At 34.2% G+C, this 24,948-nt stretch overlaps 2 protein-coding genes across 2 annotated transcripts; both read left to right on the top strand.

Annotated features, from left to right (window-relative positions):
• Positions 1–1,327: 1,327 nt before the first annotated feature.
• LOC125185554 (phospholipase A(1) DAD1, chloroplastic-like) lies at positions 1,328–2,560 on the top strand. The gene has a single exon (XM_048082110.1). It carries the CDS (start codon positions 1,360–1,362, stop codon positions 2,524–2,526), a length of 1,167 nt encoding a protein of 388 aa, XP_047938067.1. The 5' UTR covers positions 1,328–1,359; the 3' UTR covers positions 2,527–2,560.
• Positions 2,561–22,786: 20,226 nt separating this feature from the next.
• LOC125224341 (phospholipase A(1) DAD1, chloroplastic-like) lies at positions 22,787–24,306 on the top strand. The gene has a single exon (XM_048127723.1). It carries the CDS (start codon positions 22,825–22,827, stop codon positions 24,094–24,096), a length of 1,272 nt encoding a protein of 423 aa, XP_047983680.1. The 5' UTR covers positions 22,787–22,824; the 3' UTR covers positions 24,097–24,306.
• Positions 24,307–24,948: the final 642 nt, after the last annotated feature.

The following is a 24,948-nucleotide window of genomic DNA, read 5'->3' as shown; positions in this document are numbered from 1 at the left end:
AACGAAAATTGGGCACTGGCCGATCGGCACGCCACAATGGCGGCCAGCGCCCTCAAATCGGCTAGTCCACACCGATTTTTTCGCAGATTCGCTGTTGGCCGGTTCCCATAGTTCGACTAGCCGACCGGCTAGCAACGCGAATCAGCTAGCCGGTGGGCTAGCCGCTATCGGAGATGCTCTTGTGGATATAGAGGAAATAATATTTTCGTAAAAATGTCAGGCACCATTATTTAATTGGTGAATGCTTTAGGCTGACAATTTCTTAAAAATGTGTCAAATCTCCCAGTATTGGTGTCCTATTAAAATAGAAAATATGACCGAGGGTCACGTCACGTGGCCCAATTATATACATGGCTCATGTTTCGTGCCGTCAATAAAGTAATTAAAAACAAAATGAAATTGACTTAGTGTCAACATTTCTCCGTCCAGCAGATTGAATGTGGGCCGTTGATCCCCACTTTGCCTTGTGATCCAACAGCTGCACAAGCGGTTTCTGTTTTTTCCGGTTATATACAACTATTCTCCCTACCAACCCTAGCATATCACATACTGCACATATATAGTATGTGAGGTCAAAATTGTGCCACATAGTATTACTATATATATATTCACATTATTTTTAATTTTTTATTAGTTGTTGATAATGACATTTAATATTCATATTATTTTTAATTTTTTATTAGTCACTAATAGTGAATGATTCAGCCGTGACAGGATCCAACCTAACCCGTCATCAGTCCATGATGATTGAAAAACTACATAAATTAGACATTTGCAATTCTGGCCGGCTCTACAGTCCGTCAGCTACATATACTCAGCCTTTCTTTGTCTGCCATTGATCACAAGTGACAACTGCCGCGATACCAGCAACATCCTTCTTCAATGTGTATAACTCTACAAATTCTGTATATTCTCTAAATCTATCATTGGTTGCTTATGCTCTATGTAATAACTGGAGTCTCACTATTTTCTAATAGTGATTTAAATAATGTTATCTCATTTCTCTTACTTTACCAATTGTACATTAATTCTTATATTATTTTAAATGTATATATTTTTATGAGAAAGATAGAATATCATTTATAGACGGTATGACTTTAGTTACATTGATATCTAGCTAGGTGCTCTCCACAATCTTGATTTATGGATGTATGACTTTTAGTTACATTGTTATCTAGCTAGGTGCTCCACAATCTTGACCAGCCACATGCACACTTTATACTACACTCTACACACTCACTTCTCGCTTATAAAAGGCCCAACTCAAACACTCTCCAATTGGAGTAAAATCTAGCCTTCTCCACTCCTCCAATAGCTAGAGTTGCTCCCAAAACTCCATCAATAAATCATAGAAAGAACATGAGTTTCCCAATTACAAAATGTGTACGGCCATGCAATCAACCATCCATTCCCTCACTACAAAATGTAGGCACCACCACTAATCCCACCACTACCATCACCTTCAAACCCCAACCCCCAAATAAAATATCATCGTCGCCGTCGCTGCCCAAGCTGAGCCACAGCTGGGAGTACTACCAAGGCGTCGACAACTGGAAGGGCCTCCTCGACCCGCTCAACGACACCCTACGCCTCGAGATCATACGGTACGGAAACTTCGTCGAGGCCGCCTACTGCTCATGCAACTTCCACTCCACCCCCTACGCCTCCTGTCGCTTCCCCAAATCAAAAATCCTGTCCCAGTCTGGCTTTCCCGCCACTGGCTACCGCGTCACAAAGAATCTCACCGCCACGTCAGGCATCCACCTGCCAGGCTGGGCCCCCACCTGGATGACCACCCGGTCCAGCTGGATCGGCTACATCGCCGTCTGCCACGACCGCCGCGAGATCGCCCGCCTAGGCCGCCGCGACGTCGTCATCGCCCTCCGCGGCACCGCCACCGGCCTTGAATGGCTGGAAAACATGAGAGCCACTCTAACGCCGTTAACTAACGGCGGCGGCGACAACGAGGCGATGGTGGAAAGCGGCTTCCTGAGCCTGTACACGTCAGCATCCGGCAACAAACCCAGCCTGCAAACCCTAGTGAGAGAGGGGATTTCAAAAATCATTCAGAAATACGGCCGCGAGCGCCTCAGCCTCACCATCACCGGCCACTCCCTCGGCGCCGCGCTGGCCACGCTGGCGGCCTACGACGTCAAGGAGACGTTCGCGGACGCGGCGCCGATGGTGACGGTGATGTCATTCGCGGGGCCGCGCGTGGGGAACTGGAGCTTCCGGTGCCGCCTCGAGGAGCAGGGGACGAAGGTGCTGCGGATCGTCAACTCCGACGATGTGATCACGAAGGTGCCCGGATTCGTGGCCGACGGCGACGAGTTGTCGGCCGGGTGGGTGCGGTGGGTGTACGCGGACGTCGGGTGCGAGCTGCGGCTGAGCAGCCGCGACGCGCCAGGGCTCAACGGGATCAACATCGCCGCCTGCCACGAGCTCAAGACGTACCTGCGTCTCGTCGCCAACTGCCCCTTCCGCGCCACCGCTAGAAAAATGATGAACAAAACCTTTGCTCAATAATTTAAATACTAACATGAAGTTTCGTCAGATTATGGTCTCGACTTTAAAAATTACTACTAGTATATAGTAACCATTAAGTTTGGATTTGTTCGCAATTATCTTTTGGCGTAAAGCCTGACGCCAATGTATAGTACTCGTATTACTATATTAATTAATGTTTTTTTCAACTAAATAATATCGTTTTCTTTCGTAATTAAGTGATAAGAGTGATGTTTAACTCACCAACAAGCACCAGTAACGTGAACATACTATGTGGATGTCATGTCACGTACAATTCCAGCATACAATTTCGGCAAATTAATTAGCGTGGGTCATTGCGAATAAATCCATGCTTCATGAATTAATCGGCGGTTGATTTTTTTATGTTGTGATACTATAGATCAGAATTTGACTGAAGTTTCGACAATTTCCCTTTTACCTAAATATTTAAAAATCCCAAAATTTGTGAAGTTAATGGAGTGATCTTTGCGGAAAAGAACAAGAGTATGAAATATTCCATCAAAATATTTGTACATATGGATAGGTGCGTGTGGCATGGAAGTATCTTTGGAAAAGGTTTTATTTTGGATTATTTGGGAAAAAGAGTCACTATAAGAGTGATTAGTAGAGAGGTGTACACCTACCATCGAGCCGGAAACGCCGTCCAAATACAAATTCAAACGCCACCGACCGGTTCGCTAGGAGATTTATTTTTAGTATTTAATTATGTGATTTTAGTTTGTAATAAAATATACATACGTAGAATACAATGTAACCCGAAAAAAATACAACACAAGGTTACTTGAAAATAACAACACCAGGGTATGACTCTTAAGTTAAAATTGCTAGATCATTCGATATTTATAATTTGTGCATTGATTTAAATTAGTAATCTTTTTTTTTAAAAGCTTCATATATAAATGTATCGCTAGAATGTTATCTGTTTCGATTCTGTCAATAGGTTTTCGATCAAAAGTTGTGTATGCACTTGTTAGAGTTGTTGGGATATTTCATTTCAACAAATTATATGTAATGCAAAAAAATGTGAAACTAATTAATTCCTGCAAAATATCCCCAAAATTTCTTCACCGGGCCAGATGTTCGAAATTAAGGCTTATTTTTATATTCCTGTAATTGCTTTACCAAATATTCTCCTTGTCCACGAATAAGAGTTCCGTTTTTTTGTTTCGGTTTGTTTATGAATAGGGGTCCCGATTCATGTTTTTACTATAAATGATATTAGGTCATATTCTATTAACTCATTCCGTCATATTTCATTTAAAACTAATAGTACATAAGTAGGACATATATACCACAAACTTTTTTTTCTACTTAATTTTCTTAACATTTCTTAAAACCCATTCAAAAAAATGAGACCTCGATTCACGGGCGAAGGAAGTACTCCCTCCGTCCGCCATAAGGAGTCTCATTCCTTGGCGGCACGAGTTTTAAGAAATGTTAAGAAAAGTGAGTGAAAATAAGTTAGTGGAATAAATGTCCCACTTATATATATTAGTTTTAAATGAAATGTGAGTGGAATAAGTTAGGTGAAGGTAGGACCCTATTACCATTTATGGTAAAAGTGAACCGGGACTCCTATTCGCGTACGGAGGGAGGAATTATTATTCATTTCGAATTAGTAGCGTTTGTATACTCTCTCCTACCACCATCAAATGTCTTATATTATCATTTAATATGAAACATTTAATGTTAACTATCTCATTTCAATTTTATTATTTTAAGTAAATGAACCTCGTACTCTAATAACTCACTTTACTTACATCTTTATTATAGAATTAATATTATTTTCATCTACAATAAAAAAATAACTTTTCTTTCATCCACTAATAACACTTCAATTAAATCTTTTTTTCATCTCTCTTACTTTATCAATTTTGTATTTAAATTTGTACTATACTATAAAAAATAATTTTTTGGAAAAATGCAATATATAAATGTAGGGGCATGTTAGGGTGCCACCACCCCTTAAAATAACACCATACCACCATTTCTAGCCAATCATTTGTACACGTGGACGAATAATAAGCTGCCACGTGGCAAAAAAAAAAAAAACCCAAAAAAGACGGACAGCAATTTTGTAGCCTCTAAACAGCAATTTTCCTTGAACAGCAATATCCAACACGTTAGACAGCAATCTAACGTGTTGGATATTGTTGTGTAGCGTTTATAATATTGCTGTATAAGCGTTGTCACGTTGTCATTTTAAGAGGTGTTGTCATTTTAACACAAACCTATAAATGTAAGTATTCATTCTTTATATTTTTAATTATTTATATTTTTAAAACTCACGCAGAGTGAAAATGAAAGCTATAATTCTGAAGAAAGGGAGTAAGTATTAGTATATTAAACATAAAATAACGTTTTTATTATCAATTCACTTAATTGGCCACATGAATAAGTAGCCCTGGTCGGTGGTCAAATTAGACTCGGAAATATGCATATCGGCTCACAACCTACAAGCTGTAATTATCAAAGAATCTGAAGTCCACTTCAATCTAGTTACGTCCCAATTAAACTACTTATCACAGTCCAAAATTTTCAATATGTAATGATTGTTATAAATCTATTATATCATTTGTAACACTGCAATTGTTACATAATTTAATAATAAATTTGTCTCCTACGACCATCCAATTTCTGAAATCTAGGAGAAATGATTGAAAATGATAAATATTGGCGACAATTGAGAATGTCACATAAATATGAATTATGCATGTATAATAATAATAATACCAAATCTATCCCACTTACACATTTTATCAAATGCATAAAGCTTTGTTAGCTTATGCGGATTTGGACTTAAAAAATATACATATATCATGTTTATTTTTGTGTTTTTTTATTCCTTCTCCATTTCCATAATTTCTCTCCATCGTTATCAACCAAAACTAGCCGGCTCCAATACCGACCATTTTTCATCTCCTAAACTTTCTATCGATAATCACATCAACCATTATTTTATCGCCGGATACTTTCTTTTTTTAAATTTGAGTTATTCTCATTTTCAATCCTTCTCGATTATATATGAAGACTTATAATGTATATATGCAAATCAAATTATAAGCCAAAGTTTCAATTACTTTGATTGTAGTTAAGTGCACTATTGCAATGACTCTCCCCGTTCAGAGCAGCATTTCATGAAAAGTTAACTTACAGTAGTGCTAAAAAAATAGACAAATTTTACTATTTTGGACCATCCGTTAAAACCCGACAAAGTCTAAATATAGAAAGTTTTTAACTAATTACACACCACGTACTAATAATGTGGATCCACAATCCACTAACACTATTTCTACTACCTTTTTTTTCTCTCTCTCTAGATTTCTCTCTCTTACTTCACCGATTGCACATTAGAACTCGTGTCATTTACAAGTTTGTCTATTTTTTTTAGGACGAGAGTATAATACATGGGGGTTGGTTTTCATGAGAACTCCTTGCATTAAATTCATAAGACCATTCGAGGAAATTTGAAATTTTTGTCCCCTCATACGAGTCAATCTAAAGCATTCAACAAAATAATATAGTCACCCGATCTTCGCGATTGATTAACTTAACATAATTCTCTAATTTTACAATACCTAAGCATTTTTATTTGAACATACGTACGTACGTATATATGAATATATGTAATTGAAAAGAAAGGATAAATATCATAGATTTTGGAAATCGGCCAACAGTCCACCCACAATCACCCCCTGAGAAAGACATCCTTAAAATTGCGGCTTCAAAATGTCATAAAGTAAACCACCACCCAAAAAGAAAATTACTGTACTATTTAGATATTAGTCACAGTCGTGACGGAAAGTTGGACTTTTGTAACGATTTTAATTTTGCGGTCAAACTGTAATTATAATATACTCAAATACCAATCATTAATAGATCAATGTGAACCCAAAAGGCCAAAACTCGTGGATCATATGATTTCGACCCGTGCTTCTATGGATTACTTTTTGGCATCATTTACATACATATATATACTCCATCCGTTCCATAAAAGATGTCACACTTTTCTTTTTAGTTTGTCCCATAAAAGATGTCACATTTCTCTTTTTGAAAAAAGTTATATCTCACATGAATATAAAAATTATATTTTCTCTCTCCATTTAACACAAAACAAAACCTCCTAAAATCTCATGTCGTCCCACAAATGTGACATCTTTTGTTCGACGGAGGGAATATATTTTTATGTATATATAGACGAGATATAATCATTATTAACTTTATGCACGAAACAAATGGGTTTTTAACATGTGCACATGTGAGCTGAAATACACATTGGACTTCCATACAAGCAAGAAAGTTATAGACAGAGAAATTTAAATTAACTTGGACCTGCTCTAATATCATGTTACAAATGAGTCACTCATATCTTCTTATAAGACCTTAGGTCATCTCCAACTATTTACACCAAACTAAAACCTATTTTTGAGTACATGTCGTATAAAAAAGTAGTTTTACTTAAACCAAATACAAATTTAAAAATATTTTTAGAGTTTGTCTTACAAATTTTTTGCAGTAACACCATATTTGGTGTTGTCCCATAGAAAAACCTGAAAATGAATTTAAGTTTGGTGTATAGTCAGAAAGTTTTCTACACCAATACTCATTTTTGGTGTATGTTTTGAGATGATAATAAAGAGAGTTATCCAAATATATATACATACTCATTACCAAGGGGATACGTGACAAAGATGAAGTTTCCAACAATGAGTTTCTTACTAAGAATGCATCCATAAGAATGTAATGATATGAACATGGTCGACTGTTCCACTATATACGAGTCATGGTACAATAAATAGTGCCCCTTTGATATGTCTAGGAAACACTAATATTTACATTTGTCATTTTGGGTCATCTACAATTTAAAGTCTTATTTACATTTTTTCTAATTTGGGTAAGTGAACTCACCCTATATTAAGTCATTACACTCATATTTCACTATAAAACTAATTTTTTGTCCTATACGAAAATCAACTAAAAAAGTGTTTTGGATTAGAGATGATAATTTTGGACATGACATGGACACACACAATATTAATGCGTAGGTGTCAAATCTTTTCATGTTCTTATCTTTACCATGTCAAATAGTATCATGTACGTGTTCGTATTAAAGGTTTTCTTTCGTTGTGTTTGAGGTTACTATATCATCTACTCCCTCCATCCATGAATAAAGTTAGTAAAATGTGGGTCCTATTTTTATATAATAGTTTTATAATAAAATGTGAGAAGAATAAGTTAGTTGAATATAGGGTCCATTTACTAAAGATAGTAAAAGTGAAATGAGACATTTATTGACAGACGGACGAAAAAATAAAAAATGAGACGTTTAATGGGAGACGGAGGGTGTATATCTTATCGATTTGATAATGATTTGATACGCACAATGTGCAGGCTATTCTTGATGTAGACCTACCCAAGGTTTATCAAACCGGCGGTTAAAATCGAAACCGTAACCGTCGGTTACGGTTTCGAACCGAAACCGCGAGAATTTACCCGAACCGAAACCGTCGATTTTTTAACCGAGGTTCGGTTCAGGTTCAAAAGTTTTCGAATGAAAACCGTGCCGGAACAGCCGGTTCCGCGCGGTTTCAATCCGGAACCGCGAAAAACCGCCGGAAAACCGGGAAATCAAGACGGAACCGCAAAAAATCAGCAGTTTGGAACCGTGAAAAACCGTAAAAAAACGGCCAAAAAACCGTTGGTTCAGAACCGAAACCGTAACCGTGAAACACCCTCGCGGTTCGATTCCGGTTCAACAATTTTCAAAACCAAAACCGGCGGTTCCGAACCGTAACCCTTGGTTCCTGAACCGTGGGCACCTCTATCTTGATGACACAATAGCGCTCCAAAACCAGTCGGTTGCATGTGGCAGTTTTCGGGACACTATTGCGAGTGGATAAAAGTGGGTGTTAGGGTATCCACAATGGTGGCCCTCTTGGGCATGCCCAAGCCATCATTTCTTGGGCATGCCCAACAAACTTGGCCACCACAGTGGTGGCCCTCCGAGCCACCAATTAAAATTATTTTCTTATATTTTTTATTATATTTTAATTTAGCTAGAATAAAAATTATTGGACTATAATATTAAAAAAAATCTAAATTAGTTTTAAAAAATTTGACAATTACAAGTAAATATATTTATTGAAAATTTGAATTTTAATTATTTCCGTAATTAGGATGTGAATTTAAATCACAATCCTTAATTAAAAAGTTGACCAATTTAATAGGGATTTAATGATTGAGATTGATTTTTTCCTAAATTAATGCTAATTTTTTTGAAAACTACCGTTTAATTTTCGTCACATACAATCTCTCTCTCTCTCTCTCCACTTCATCTTCTTCACTTCATCTTTTCCAAAACCATAAAATTAACATAAAAACTGAAAAAAAAAAAATTAAAATCGGTGGCCAAGGGCCGCGGCTCTCTGCCCTTGCAGTGGTGAGCCGAGTCGCGTGCCCAAGGGCCTCGGCCTGACCGAGAGCTCGGCCCTCTCTCGTCCACCCCCCATGGCCCCGTCCACCTCTCGGCTCAGTAGTGGGGGGCCGCGGGCTGCCCTAGCCCGGGCCAAGGGCCGCGGCTCTCCCACTGTGGACACTCTTAGGGGGTCTGTTAAAGTGGACCTTAAATACATTCGAATTATTGATTTTTAGTCCAAACATCAATTCATAAAACTTTTCAAAAGCATTAATCTATCAGTTTATAAGAAAGTTCGAGACTTAAGCACCCTATAGCATTAAATTCTTACCCACTTTCAATTCCGTACTGTTCAAATTTCAACTGAACCAATTAAATTAGTAGTAGTACTATATTTGGTCAAGTTTTAGGGAATCATAGAAACCTCAATTCAAGCTAGGTTCATTACATAATTCACTTTATTTTTGTATTCATGACTTATTGATTCAATAGAATTTAAGTTATGCCGATTCATTGCTGAGGAAGGTAATAAAAAGCATGTTTTTTTCCTTCTAAATTTTATACTTTTTACTTTTACTAGCTACGCTTTGTCATTTCTTTTGCCTTTGATCCCACTATTTGGATTGTTGATATTTCACTGGCCTAAAATTACGATCACATTCTATAATTAATAGTAGTAGTAGTTTTTTTAGTCAACCCACGAAAATTAATGTTTTCCCATTTTTCCGTAATATGATCACCTACAATTTTTGGCATTAATTAGCTCATAAAGTTTTCGATATATGTAAAAAAAAAATGAAAATGTAAATTTAACGGTGATCAGCACACTATTTATAAGTCAAATTAGGGTCTATATATTAAAAACAATTCTTAATTGTGGTCGGCATCTCAAGATTAGTGTTTCGTGGGTCATCAATTAGCAGTCTTAATCAAGACTTTCTTACACACAAGATATGTGATGTGTGATGTTATGTAACTACGTGGAGAATGTATATTAATTTGATTGAAACTAGGGGAATCAACAACATATACTACTCATGCACTCTGCACAGAGTGCATGAAGCGTTGCTGACGAAGAAGCACGCATAACATTTTCGGATGGTGCATGCCACGCGCGTGTGCAGCGCATGCGGCCGTCTGTGCCAATCACGGGGTGTGTGCTGCACACGCGCTGACAAAGCACTTCATCTTAAATTTTGCCGTTTTTAATTTTAGTAGAAAATTGAAATTTATAATTGTTTCTCATTTTTTTTTATTGTTTAAATTAATGGTTTTTTCTTAATTTTTAGTGCCAGTATAAATACGTTATTTGTTTCATCAACGATACACGAATACTTTTCAGAGGATTAATTTTTAAAGGAGAATTGGTTACGTTATTTTTGTAGAGCGAAGTTCATTTTGTGGGTCCACAATTTTTTAAGTAAATTAAAGCATCTTACTAATTTAAATTCAATCATTTGGGCCTGCAGCTTGACCATCATGGGCCCAACATAAACAATAATATAGTTTAGCCATATGGAGTAAGTAGGCCTATACCCAACAGAAATTTCACTTATTATAAAAAAACTTTGGCCCAAAAAAGATTTTATTTGCAATGATATGATACTGAAATAGTAATATTAAATTTGACAAATTAGTTGTAGCTAATTAATTATATTCTTGCACAGCACAAGGTATGGACCATCCACGAGCATCACATATGCACTTTTAGCGTTATTTATTTTGTTTTACATATTTAGTTTGATTTTAATATATTAAAAATTATAATTGACATTTTCTATTTTACAATTTTCACAAAAACAAAGTCAATATCATTTTTTAATTTATTTGAAGTTGTAGACTTGTAGATAAAACAAACAAATCGAGTTTTGTTTTTATAAAAACTGTAAATTTTAAAATGTCAATAATATTTATTTAATATATTAAAATCAAATAAAAATAAAAATAAATAAGTTACATTATAAAGACTAAAGAGTGGTGGTCACATATATAACATATCATTTCTCTTCATAGTATATAGTTTAACGAATGATAAATATTGATATATGATACACGCGCGCTAACATTTAAAACTCAGTACGCTAAACAAAATTTAAACTATAATATCCAAATTTCCAATAACAAATAGACCCAAGTCAGAGATATATACAAAATCATTTTAGAGGGTACAAAATTACAAATGTTTGAAGTATTACTCCATACATAAAAATTAGCCATCGAGTACATAATATGAAATTTAATTTAATTAATTTCTAAATACTGATACCTACTACTACTCCACTAAAATATGAGATACAAATATGTCATTGACTTTCAAAGAAAAGTCAATGTTTTATTGCATTTATATTGAACACTGAAAATGTTCTTCCAATTTTCAAAGCAACTTTGATTTTTCCCTAAAGTATTTTTTCTCTCTTAAACTTCAAACGAAAATAGTCCTGTATATATTTGATTCCACAACTTTGTCAAAATTCATTGTTCTTAGGCACAATATTTTGGCCAAACTTTCCCCTTTAATTATTTCACCTCTAACCTTTCAGCTGTTTCCCAAAAGCTTACCTACAACAAAATTCATATTCAAAATTGGGAAAGCTTCTTTTGAATTTCCCCATTGAAACGTCAAGCCATGATGTCGTATCAAAGTTCCGTGACTAGAAAGTATAAACATTATTGTAGTATGTTGTAGTACATCATAGCAACAAATGCAAATTACTTGGTAAAACAATTTCAACCCTACAACAAATTAACAGTTTAAGTCACCAAATAACCTTAAATACGTGTATTTGGGAGTTAAAATATTATTTTTATGTTACAATTATAAAATTCTATACTAATTATAGTTGTACAGTTTCGGTTAAGGGACACATAAAGGTTTATAGATTTGGAATATTATCCAAATTTTAATTAACAAAAATTGTTTAAATTAATTATGAGTCTCGTTAAAATCCGAAATAGATGCTAAATCACAATCACATTTACAACGTATGCTTTGTAATTAAAAAATTAAGGCAACCTTAGTAGTATTATAAATATGCATACACCTTTAATCAATAAAATATAAATAAAAAAACTGAAAGCAATTAATTACCACACTATATTTTAGATTTTAAATTTAGTTATTACATCCAAATAATTTTAGTGGAAATTAATTGAAGAAAATAAAATAATAGTCAAATTTTCTAACTAGACCCGGAGGAAGATGGCTAGTACGTAAAAGTATTTTAAAATTAGAATTATTAATTCATTATTATTTTTAAATGTTTTTTAAAGTAATTTTTGTGTGACAAGCCATAATGTTGTTTTATTGTAAAATTTATTATAGTACTACTAAACTAACTACCATCTCGATACACATGCAAACTAATTAACCGGAATAAAAGTGGATAGAAAAGAATCATACTTTACTCTATTGCTAGATATTAGCACATAATCTAGCATATTAATAAAAAATTTATTCGACTTTAACATATCAATTCTAGGAGAAAGTACAAATTTAGGATATTAAAAATTTTAATATACTCGTATCGATCGATTTATAAAAAAGTCCATTTTAGTGATTATGAGAGAGAAGCAAGATTCCAATCAAAATCAACAACTGTATTTGACATGACGCTTTTTAAGTAATTCTGGAAATAAATGATAGAGTAATGATTCTTCATTCTCCACCTATTGAAATGGAAGGATTAATTCCACTTGCCGCCGGAAAATTGGAAGGGCCGTTTTTACACATGGCCATCTCTTAGGATATGATGATCAACCCACTACAAAATTAAGCCTGCAACTAATTTGGATAGCGTAAAACAACACAAGACAAGTTTGTCAAAAGTCCGATTTCTTAGCTAACGAAGTTCAAAATCAACAAGGGTTCGTAGAACAAGGTCTTTAAGTGTCAGTGTCGGCCTAATAAAATGCTTTTGCTGATTTGCTCTTATCGATCGAAGTTTAGTCAATGTTAGAATTAGGAATTACCGTAATTTTTGTGATGCTGAATATGAACTTTTCAATCGAAAATTGTTTGTTGACACTTTTCATGTATTTTCTAGGACGAAGTAAATTTGTTCTATTTTATAATGACTCGTTTGTTAGATGTACTAAATTTATATGAAGAAGTCTAAAATCATCTCGAAATTAATATTGGTTTGAGAGATAATGTATTTATTATTGGTATATTGATTTTTATGTTGTTGGTTAAAGTTTATTTAATTATTGAATTGTTAATCATTTAAATTAATTAATAAAATTAAATCTGAGTTTCCCACGCCTCTTTCGGATAGCATTTCATTCAAATCCATTCTAAAATCCGTAATTAAATTTGCCTTGCACTAGAAAAATCTTAATGTACATTTTTCTCATTTACTTGCCACCTACTTATAGATACTCCACGATGAAATTTATACGTGAGAGAAGTCGTATTGAATGTTACAGACTAGAATACTAGTTGGTCAAGTTAATTTCTTGAGTCAATTTTGGTTTATTATTCCCAAGATTTCGAGGGAATTATACCTAAGTAATCAAGTCAATCTTTGTATACCAAACAAGATTTTATTCTGTGGAATTAACAATTGAAATTTCTTTTTCTTACTCTTTCGGCGCAAGAAATATATCATCAAGGATTGATTGATGAACTTAACCTTGATATATCTTCCTTTCAATCATTAAAGGATCACTGAAAATTTGAGCTGAGAATAAAGATTATAACTCCTATTATAATAATTGACAACCTTAAAAATAGAAAAAAAAGAAATTTGATGTTGGATTCTATCAAACTAATTATGGGTCAACGAGTTAAAACATGCATGAGTCGATTTCGAATGATAAATTGATAATGTAGGAGTACTAATTAATAATCATCACAATACATAGTTAATTAATTTAATTAGTAAGCAAGGTACATATTTGAACGATATATTGACAAAAGTGAATTTGATTAGTTGATTTGAAGGACCCCAAATTAACAAAATTGTTAGGCTCCAAAAAGGTGTTTTTTGTGCTATAGCCATCGGAATATGTTCGAGGATAATTGTTCATATTTTATTATTAGGATTGAGGTGCATCTATCACTATTAAAAAAACAAGAAACTTCCATCCAAAATACGGAGTACTACTTCATTAATTGACGATATCATATTAAAATAATTAAAGCACTTGTTTCTATCTGCAATACAACTACTTGATTAGTTGATGACGATCGATGTTCTTATATTTGGAGCCACGCATGCATGTATATTTTATTATAATATCTTACCGGAGAATGATAGTAGTATCTATTAGAAACTTTTACTAATATAGAAATCATTCTTTACATATAAAAAATTATTTAACGATACTGTATTTTTATAGTTATAGATAAATAATATACACACAGTTAAAAATAGCTACTAATTGTATTTATAATAAGGAAAACACATTCTTGGGTCTTCATAATTTATTGTAATTTTCATTAGTATTTGTGTACATTTTTTTCGTATTAATTGATCTTTATAATTTTATTATATTTTCATTAGATCCTCATATATTTTTTTACTTTTATGTTGAATACCATACAATTCTCTATTTAAAGAAACCTAATAAAATTTTTATTTTTCATTATTAAATTAGCCTATGATTATAAATATTCAACAGAATTTATACTTCAATATAAATTAATGCTATTATACTATATATATTTTAAAATATAAATCATCGATTGAAAATCACGTAGTACTTCTCCAAAAACTTCGATTTGAATTTTCAATTACTACTGTTAAAGTTTTACTAATATTTTCTCCAACTTATCGAGATTATTATGTAACAAAGATAGAATCTTTATAGACTAGGTTAAGTTAAATAGTGAAAAATTAAAAAGTCCCTTAAATTTCATTAAATAGGGATTGTATGTTATTCAAGATAAAATTGTACAAGGATTTAATAAAAATTATGATAAAAGTATAAAGACCTACTAAAATAATTTTACGAATATTCTAATAAAAATTATGATAAAAGTTAAGGACCTAAGAATGTATTTTGACTTTATAATAATTATAAGTTCATTATGGAGAACATATTCTGTAAATCAGTATGATATAATTATTAATTATAATAAGTTAAATATATTGATCACCATCACCGCAGAAACTTCGCAGCTCTTTGCCTTTGCAACTATTCTAACTTTTCTAGCCAGAATATTTTTTTAGTAATCGTCAAATTGTTATTAGATTACAAGATTATAACCAATCTGAATAAAATTGGTCGGTGGATTCAAAGAAAATTAGTTGGCCAGGGCAGTCCACTAAAGAAATTCCACCACTCCAAAACCAAGAAAGAAATTTTTTTTTTCAAAATAAAACAAGTGATAACCAGAAGGTTGAAAAATAAATGGTAGAAAAAGGTAAAATTTTGATTATTATTTTTTGAATTCGAATACTCTGAACCTAGCTAATTATTTCTGAGATTGAATGTGGAATTCCAGCAGCCATTATCTAGGCTGTATTTGTGGGTAATGGCTTCTCATGGGGAAAAATATAATGTTGACCATTAAGATTATATAATACTATAATTTATTTTAATTAGGTAGTATAGACCTTTTATTTGGAAATGAAATAAAAAAAACTATGTTAAATGAAGTAAGTTGAGAGAAAATAAATTAGAAAGATACAAAAAAAGAATAAAATAAAGGAAAAGAGATGTGTTGTTTTCGGTTAGAAAAAAAAAATGACTCAACTAGAATAAGACAGTCCAAAAAGAATATTTATTCTAGCCCAAAAAGAATACTACAACTCAGTTGTATATAGACGGACAAATGAAGTATTTTCAAAGGTATACAAATATTTATATGCTTTAGAGCAGTTAATATCAATATGAAATGAAAAATATCCTAGGCAGTATATATGTCATATGCATGGGAATTATGAATATTTATAATATAATAAAAATAAAATTCGGGAAATTAGTAGAGGGAAAGTGACAGTTGAACAAGCTTTGTGGCGGCACCTAATTTACACAAGTTGCAAAAGTTTGTTAAAGGAATTATTATTGGATTCTCAAATCCAACAAATAATAGTATTCATTAATTCTGAAATCTCCCTTTATTAGGCATCTTTGATAAGAATAATCATAGTCATTACTTGTACAAGTCCAATTGATCTTCAAAGATCTGTCACTCAACTATCCTTATTTCATTTTTTTAAAATCAAATATCATTATTTACGTAACGCACCTTAATAAAGAAAAATAGTCCATGGTGAGTTATTGACCAACGGACCCAAAATTCATACTAGTATTTTAATGCGGAAAAATGCAAGCATTGATTTTTATAATTAATGGAGTAGTATTTTAGAAACTTATTTAAAAAGGTAAAATGCAGAAAGGTATAATACGTGTACTATCATATGTATATTTACTAACATACATATAACAAATTGATATTCCAATAAAAGATTTGAATAATATTAGGGGCGCCGATAAGCGGCTAAGAAATTCTTTACTGGTTCATCGCTCCTTTTGTGGTGTTATCTTCTCAACTTTATTGCTTAGATGTGCGTCGCGCACCTTGATGCTTTGGAGTTTTTTAGTGAAATAATCTTGTTGTGTGTTGTTTCTTTGCTCGTTGGCTTAGAGGCGTTCAATCCTTGTTAGATTTTATATTTTTATTGTTGTTAGTTTCTGATCTTTTCACAGACTTTTACTAAAACATCATCATTTCTAAGTTAATTGACTCGCTGATTTAAGGTGATTATATCAACTAGACAACGATGTTTAGGGCCCGAAAATGGACAAAATGAGGCTTCTAAAACCACTGGATCTACCATCACTAGTTTGCACCTTTATAAGTCCCTCCTAAATCATTGCATCTACCATCACTATTCACTAGTTTGCAATGCATTTTGTAGATGTATACGTTTTTGTTTGAAAACACATGGAAATAATCAATGAGAGAACATGAAAAATTTGATAACCGCAAATTAAAAAAAAAACAACAAGAAACCTTAAAAAAAATCCAACAATTAATTAAACTTCTTCAGTAATAAAAGTATTTGATGCATCAATGTTATCTCATTATTATTTGTCCTAAAAGTATACTCCATGGAGTACTATTTAATGGTCATATTTAACACTAAAAATCTTGAAGTGGACTGTTTATATGGATAATGGATCCACGTGTGATTAATCAGAAATGAATCCACAGTTTATACTAAAATGCTTAAGTAATGTAAATCATGTGTACACAACCTGTATAAAATCTTGGTAGGATTTGTAGGTACGAATTTATTTACCATCAAACTCGAGTCCAAAAAATGATAAAAATCAAAACATCAATAAAACTAATACAACTTCAAAAACACACTTAAAAAGAAAAACAAAAGCTAAAGAGCAAAATCAATTGAAAAAGCAATCATTTCCATAGTAAATAAAATTTAATATAGTATAAAAAGTATTCTACTACATTAATATTTATCTTGATATAATAACATTTTATAGATAATTATAGATCATTATAAATTAAATTTTAGTATGTTGAAATAATTTTCTTTACGACAACTATAGATCATATAGTAGTAGTATAAGTTAAATTTATGTATCTTAAAATAATTTTGTTTTAAAAAATATGGAATTCGTGGTCGGAATTATTTTTGAATTCAACATTTGATAACGACGACTCACATAGTAGTATAAAATAAAAAGAAGAATAGATAGGAAAATAGGGAAGTAGGGAATTGAGAGTGATAAGTGGAGTGACGCGTCCGTGAAGGTCACGTGCCGGAATGTATGGATTTATATGGTCGGAGAGAGAGGTTTCTGATTTAGTGGGGCCCGGTCAAATACCATCACTCCACTTACTTTTGATGCTGACACTATTTTGGATTAAATATATTTGTTTGGACGGAGGTTTTTTACATGCATTCAATCATGTTCATTTCCATATAAAATCGTGACATTCTATTGATATTGTTCATTTCTCACACCCTACTACCCTACTTACCTATATTTTTGAGGGGCCCCATTCATCATTAATTTGAAAGTTATATTTTACTACTATAAGTTTTAATATCAACTCAATTGACTCGTATCACTAGTGCTCTTACTAACACCCTACTATTTCCTTATCCATTTTAGTTATTTTCTCCGTATTCCTCGGCTCAATTGAAAGTGAACAGGTGAAGTGTATATTAGTACTAGTATTGTTCTTAGTTGGAAAAACAATTCACAAGAATATTGTAATTAGATTGCCTATTATTAAGTGAATGTATCATATTCTCCGAGGTATAATATGATATTGATCTCATAGGAATTACTTCACACTCTATATGAAAGCATTCAATTTGCATCTAAGTTTTTTTTTCCGATAAGCGATAGCATGATACTTGAATGACAATTCTATTTATTAAAATCTACTTTTAACTCAAGGCAGGAAGAAGCAATTTTTGTCGCATTATATTTGCTTATGCATTTATAAGATGTTTTTCAAACTTTTAAATATATAGGAAGCAAGTAATTCTAATTTTTTGCATAGTAGACTGGTCGTGAACGACGTTCACATAAGATAACTCAGTCGGTTCTTTGTAGTAGAGAAATAGTATTTCACAACCTAGATAGAGTAAGTTTTAGCTACCTGTCATGAAAGGTCGCAGTTTTAGTCCGCAAGTTCCTTACCTTAGGAAATTAACGACGCTAGTGGTCGCTGATAAGGCTTGATTTCTGCAACGGGCAGATGGACCTTCATCGACCGGGACGCCCAACGAGGGCTGACTTCAGCTCAGCGGACCGCTGAGATGGTCCAATACCTCTGGACTTCAATTTTGACCTTTTATGTCATTTTCTAAGGCTATTTTGTACATTTACCACAAAACAAGTCAAAATACCAAATAATACAAATATTACACTTAAAAACATGCAAAATCCATGTTTATTAACTTATCATACTTAACTATTTGCTTGTCCTCGAACAATACAAAAGAGAACGAAATAAGAAACATGGATGCTAGGGACTAGACTTCCTAGTTTACTCAGACGCATGGATAAATAAATTGAGCATAATAAACCTACAATCATATCAAGTAGGATTAATTAGTGCAGTTTCATTACTAACTCATTGATCACCTTGAAAATATGCACTCACAAGTGTTTTGAATTGTGTGTATCACTCACTCTGAAAGTGTATATGTAAATGTAATGATAAACTCTCAAATTATACATCATGCAAAATTTAATCATAAGGTTGCTCCATTTACTTGTAGTTAAGCATACAAAATTCAAAAAGTCTTTATTATTTATTGTTATTAAGCTATTTAGTAGGTGAAAAATATTTATATACAAACCAAAGCATAGATAGAGCTAACATCTATTTCTTCCTTTAGCTCCAATCAAGTCTTCTATAAGCACTCTACACTTTGTCTATTTTCCTTGATTTTCTTTTTCTCTTTTCATTTCTTGTTCTTTTTTAACTTTTCATATATTTTTCATATATCATCTTTCTTTACTTGGTACATTCTTTATTCAAACATGCTACTTCAAAAGATCAATGCTTAGAAATTACAAGAAGAGCATACCTACCTTGTGTTGGTTGACAATTGAACACAATAATAATTGGTATAATCCTAGAAACTTAAACAGGTGATGTGAATTAAAGTGCGAGTGTGTGAATTATGTGGAAAAAACAAAAATGAGAGAGACTGTAAGTTGGTGCTAAGGTTTCGAGGCGAAAGAATGAATGATGAAACAAACTTTTTTGAAGAATTTCACGACTGACTCGCCTCAATGGGCCGCTGACAGCAGTCTAATAGATCGCTGAAAGTGATATGCCTTCACTCGACGGGTCTAAGTTAAACTCAGTAGACCATTAGATTCCCCGATCCCCATTTTTTCTTATTTTTTTTTCAATTACGAAAATTAAAGGTAAGACAAAAGAAAATTAACTACTTAAAACACTACTGCTGCTATAGCTACCGAAATAAATTCAAAATCAAAACTCAAAAAGAAAATTAACAAAGCAAAAATTGAGACTAGCATGGGACACTATCATATATTTAAGGAAATGCAGAGTTTAACTTGCTTTATAGTATCGCGGAAACAATAAAACATGGTTTAATGTATGAAGACATTGAACCGCCAAGAGTATTGCATAAACACAAGAGTAAGCCCACTTGGATCAGCACCCTCCACTCCATCACACTTCATACACTACACCCACTACACCCACTTTACACACTAACACACATACACAACATATTTCACACATTTTAAGCATCCAGTTTATGGATTGTTTTTCAGTTTTTGAATTTTTTTTATGCGAATCGAAAAATTTAAATTTGCCAAAAGTTTAAACTAAACAAAATCGAATAATTGAAAAACGGAACCAAGCTTGAAATTTTAGTTTGTGAATAGCATATGTGCAGTGTGTGTGCTTTGTGTGTAGTGTGTTGAATATGTATATAGTTTGTGTGCAGTGTGTATTGAGTGTACACTGTGTATAGTGTGTATGCAATATGTGTATTTTTTGTATAGCGTATGTAGAGTGTACAGTGTCAGTGTGTATTTTGTGTGTATGATATACTACCTTCATTCCGCAGTAGTGGAGGTGCTTCTTTTCGGCACGTGTTTTAAGAAAAAATGTGTTAAGCAATGTTGGAAAAGAAAAAGGTAGAGAGATGAAGAGAGATTAAAATAAGAAAGAAAAATAAGTGATATGAAATGTGTTGACTTTTAGTAAAAATGGAGAAATGACTCCACTACTATGGAATGTACCAAAATAACAAAATGACTCCATTACTATGGAACAGAGAGAGTATGTATTTTGTGTAAAGTGTTTGTACGTGTGTGTACACAAATTCAATTTTATAGCAATCGCTCTTCACTTTACCAAATATAGGATTTGGAATTGTATTGAACTAATTTATTCAATAGAATTCCAAACAATTTAATTCTAATTTCGTGTACCAAAACGAAGCACAAAAAATTACTCTCTTCATTCCTGAAATTTTGTCACATTTTTTCATTTTCGTCCGTCCCACAAAATTTGTCACATTTCACTTTATACCATTTTTGGTAGTGGACCCCACATTCCACTAACTTATTTTCACTCACATTTTATTATAAAACTAATACTTTAAAAGTAGGATCCATATTCTATCAACTTTTTCAACCTACTTTCCATTATACTCTCTTCGTCCTCCATTAAAAGTTACACTTTGAATGTACAATAAAGGAGTTAGGAAGTGTAATGTTTAATACCTCTTTGACTTTTTGTGTCTAATAAATGCAGCTAGGTAATGACATTTTGTGTAATAAATGGAGTTAGGTAATGGCATTTTGTGTAAATTTTGCCAGAAATAAAGGTATTTTTGATAACCAAATATAGTAAGTAGGAAGTGTGACTCTTAATTGGGGACGGATCGAAATGGAAAAGTGTGACCCTTAATCGGGGACAGAGGATTTATTTCTTAAATCCCGTATCCGGTCAAACTGCGACATTATATATGTGGGTGACGGAGGGAGTAGTTGAGAAAAATGAATTTACTTGTTTATTTTGTTTCCGTTAAGAGTACAAAATATCAATATGTGACGAGTTTTAAAGAAATGCTTGAATGTGTAATACCTCTTTGACTTTGTGTGTAATAAATGTAGTTAGTAATGACATTTTGTGTAATAAATGGAGTTAGATAATGGCATTTTGTGTAAATTTTGCCAAAAATAAAGGTATTTTTGATATCCAAATATAGTACTTCATCCGTCCCTGAAAATTTATCACCTATTTCCTTTTTCGTCCGTCCCTAAAAATTTGTCACATTTCACTTTTACCATTTTTGATAGTGGACCCTACATTCCACTAACTCATTTACACCTCACATTTTATTATAAAATTAATATACAAAAGTAATGACCCACATGTCACCAACTTTTTCAACTTACTTTCTATTATACTCCCTCCGTCCCACTTAAAATGAAACATTTGGGAATCGGCACGAGATTTTATGCAGAGTTGTTTTGTGAGTTAATGAAGTGAGAGTAAAGTAAGAGAGATGAAAAAGTAGAGATAAAGTTATTTCCATTTTAGGAAACGTTTCATTTTTAATGGGACAACCAAAAAAGGAAAACATTTCATTTTAATGGGACAGAGGGAGTATTTCTTAAAACCCGTGCTGGGTCAAATGGTGACGAATTATTAGGGACAGAAGGAGTAAGTAGGAAGTGTGACTTAATTGGGGACGTACCGAAATGGAAAAGTGTCACTCTTCATCCGGGACGGAGGGAGTATTTTTTAAATCCCGTATCCGATCAAACTGTGACAATATATATGTGGGTGACGGAGGGAGTAGTTGAGAAAAATGAATGTACTCTCTCCGTTCCAAGATATTAGACCCTTTTCTTTTGAGTACATGAATTTAGGAGATGTTCTTTTATAGTGTAAGTGGAGTTGATAATAAAATAAATTTTTACCATAATTAGAAATGACTCAAGTATATTGGAACATCTAAAATGGTATATGAGTTTAATATTTTGGGACGGAGGGATTACTAGTTAATTTTGTTTACGTTGAGAGTACGAAATATCAATACGTGACGAGTATGAGGTGGACCATATGACTAATGATGGTAGGCTTTGAAAAAAAACTCACGTCAATTGCTAACTTAAAATTTGAATGACGCGTAAGCAGATCCCCGATCATAAAACGTTTTTCAACTCTCCATTTATTTTCAACTCAAATTTTGTAACAGTCCCCACATACCCATTAATAGGAAACTCATCCAACTAAACTATTTCCCCTTTTCCCGCAGCTTAAATCTCCTCTTTCCTCTCTCCTTCTTCTCTCCCCTTCCTTATAAATTAACTCTCACTTCATACGACAAAAACCAACAACCTTAAATCTCCCTTCTCTCTCTCTCTTCTGCTGACTAAATACTACTAGTATGAAACTTGGCTTTGGGATTTCGAGGCAATCCAATTTGAATGTGGCAACGATGAGCTCAAGCCACTCTCCATCACAATCACTGCCGCAGAAATGTAGTTTGAAGATAAAAAACGCTAATTCTTGGAATCCCAAAGGAAATATGTCGTTGAACTCAAACGAATCTCTCGTTTCTCGAGCCAAGAAAGTGAGAGACAAATGGATGGAGTTTCAAGGGATCAAGAACTGGGAAGGCTTGCTTGACCCCCTCGACGACGACCTCCGCCGCGAGATTCTCCGCTACGGCGAGTTCGTCGACGCCGCCTACAAATGCTTCGACTTCGACACCTCCTCCCCCGGCTACGCCACGTGTCAGTATCCCGAGACCGCCATGCTGGCGGGCTCCGGATATAGAGTCACCAGGAGCCTGCACGCCACGTGCGGGGTCCAGCTCCCCAGCTGGGCCGGGCAGCGGGCCCCTGACTGGGCCTCTGCCCAGTCCAGCTGGATTGGCTACGTCGCGGTCTGCGAGGACAAGGACGAAATCGCCAGGCTCGGCCGCCGCGACGTAGTCATCGCCTACCGAGGCACCGCCACGTGCCTCGAGTGGCTCGAGAATCTGCGCGTCAACCTCACTAGTCTCCCAGATGACATGGCGGGCGACAGGGACTCGATGGTGCAGAGCGGCTTCCTGAGCCTGTACACCTCGGGCACCTGCGCCCGAGAAAGCCTGCAGGCCTCGATACGGGATGAGGTCGAAAAAATCCTGCGAAAGTACGCGGACGAGCCGCTGAGCATCACCGTGACGGGGCACAGCCTCGGCGCGGCCCTGGCGACGCTAACGGCGCACGACGTGGCGGCGACGTTCAAGCACGCGCCCCTCGTGACGGTGGTGTCGTTCGGGGGGCCTAGGGTTGGGAACAAGAGCTTCAGGAGCCTCCTCGAAAAGAGTGGCACTAAAGTGCTGAGAATTGTCAACTCTGACGATCCCATCACTAAAGTGCCTGGCTTCGTCCTGAACGAGGACGAGGCCAGTGCGTCCCTAAACAGGGACGCACAAAAGGCGGCGGGAGTACTAAATTGGCTGCAGAAGCGCGTGGAGGAAACGCAGTGGGTGTACGCGGAGATCGGGAAGGAGCTGAGGCTGAGCAGCCGGGACTGCCCGGATTTGAGCAACGGGAGCGTCGCCACGTGTCATGATTTGAAGACGTATCTACATTTGGTGGATAATTTTGTGAGCTCGAATTGCCCACTAAGAGCAACGGCAAAGATGGTGCTAGAAAGAGCTCAATAGGAGAAGCAATGTGGATCAGTTTTTGAATGATTCATAATTAATTGTGTGGATATGTAATTAGGCATTCATCATTCTTTATGATGGGAGACAAAATATTTTGGCTCCCACAGCCCTATCTGATTAATCGAAGATGGAGGCTTTTTTTTTGAATTGAATGAAAATACATAGTTGGTAACCAAAGTTTTGCATGAAATGTCATTTTTTTGTTAATAGTTGGTACCCAGATTAACTCGATATAATTTGTGATCTGTGTAAAATATATTTTCAAAATGAAAATAAATGTCTTGACAACAATCTTGAAATTAATAGAGGTGAGAAATTAGCTATCTAGCTCAAAATTAGTCATGCAGTTATTTATAGTTTTGCATGAATTCCACGACTATACTATGGGGGATAAAGTAAAGCAAATACATTGAACTATAGCCAATAGGAGTAACAGCGACGGATGGAGGTGAGGTCGGGTGGGGTTGCGCGACCCGAAGGTAAGTCCATGCAGTCCATGCGTGCAGTTGTAAAATTTCATTGATCAGTCCGACTTACTACTATCTTATTTAGAGTATAAATACAATCATTTTGAGCATTTTTTATTTTGCACTTGATATTTGTATTTCAGATACACTGGCTTTCGATTTATTTGATTTTTATCACAGTAAAATTTGGTTAAAGAATTTAAACAAGGTGGACTTAAAATGATGTTGGTTTGATTTTGTATTATTTAAAAAATATTCTCCCGGATGAAATGCATTGTATTATACTCTGCCAGTTAGTGAATGATTATTACTTTAAGGAATAGGCCTCACGTCACATTAATTATATCTCACTCACATTTTATTAATCCTATAAGATTAATAT

This window comes from Salvia hispanica, chromosome 4 (genome assembly GCF_023119035.1).
Source record: "Salvia hispanica cultivar TCC Black 2014 chromosome 4, UniMelb_Shisp_WGS_1.0, whole genome shotgun sequence".
Taxonomy (NCBI): Eukaryota; Viridiplantae; Streptophyta; class Magnoliopsida; order Lamiales; family Lamiaceae; genus Salvia; species Salvia hispanica.
This window is presented reverse-complemented; position numbering and strand designations above follow the sequence as displayed.

Bases quoted from the DNA above. Each gene is read 5' to 3' on its own strand.
- LOC125185554 (XM_048082110.1), top strand. From the start codon at position 1,360: ATGAGTTTCCCAATTACAAAATGTGTACGGCCATGCAATCAACCATCC.
- LOC125224341 (XM_048127723.1), top strand. From the start codon at position 22,825: ATGAAACTTGGCTTTGGGATTTCGAGGCAATCCAATTTGAATGTGGCA.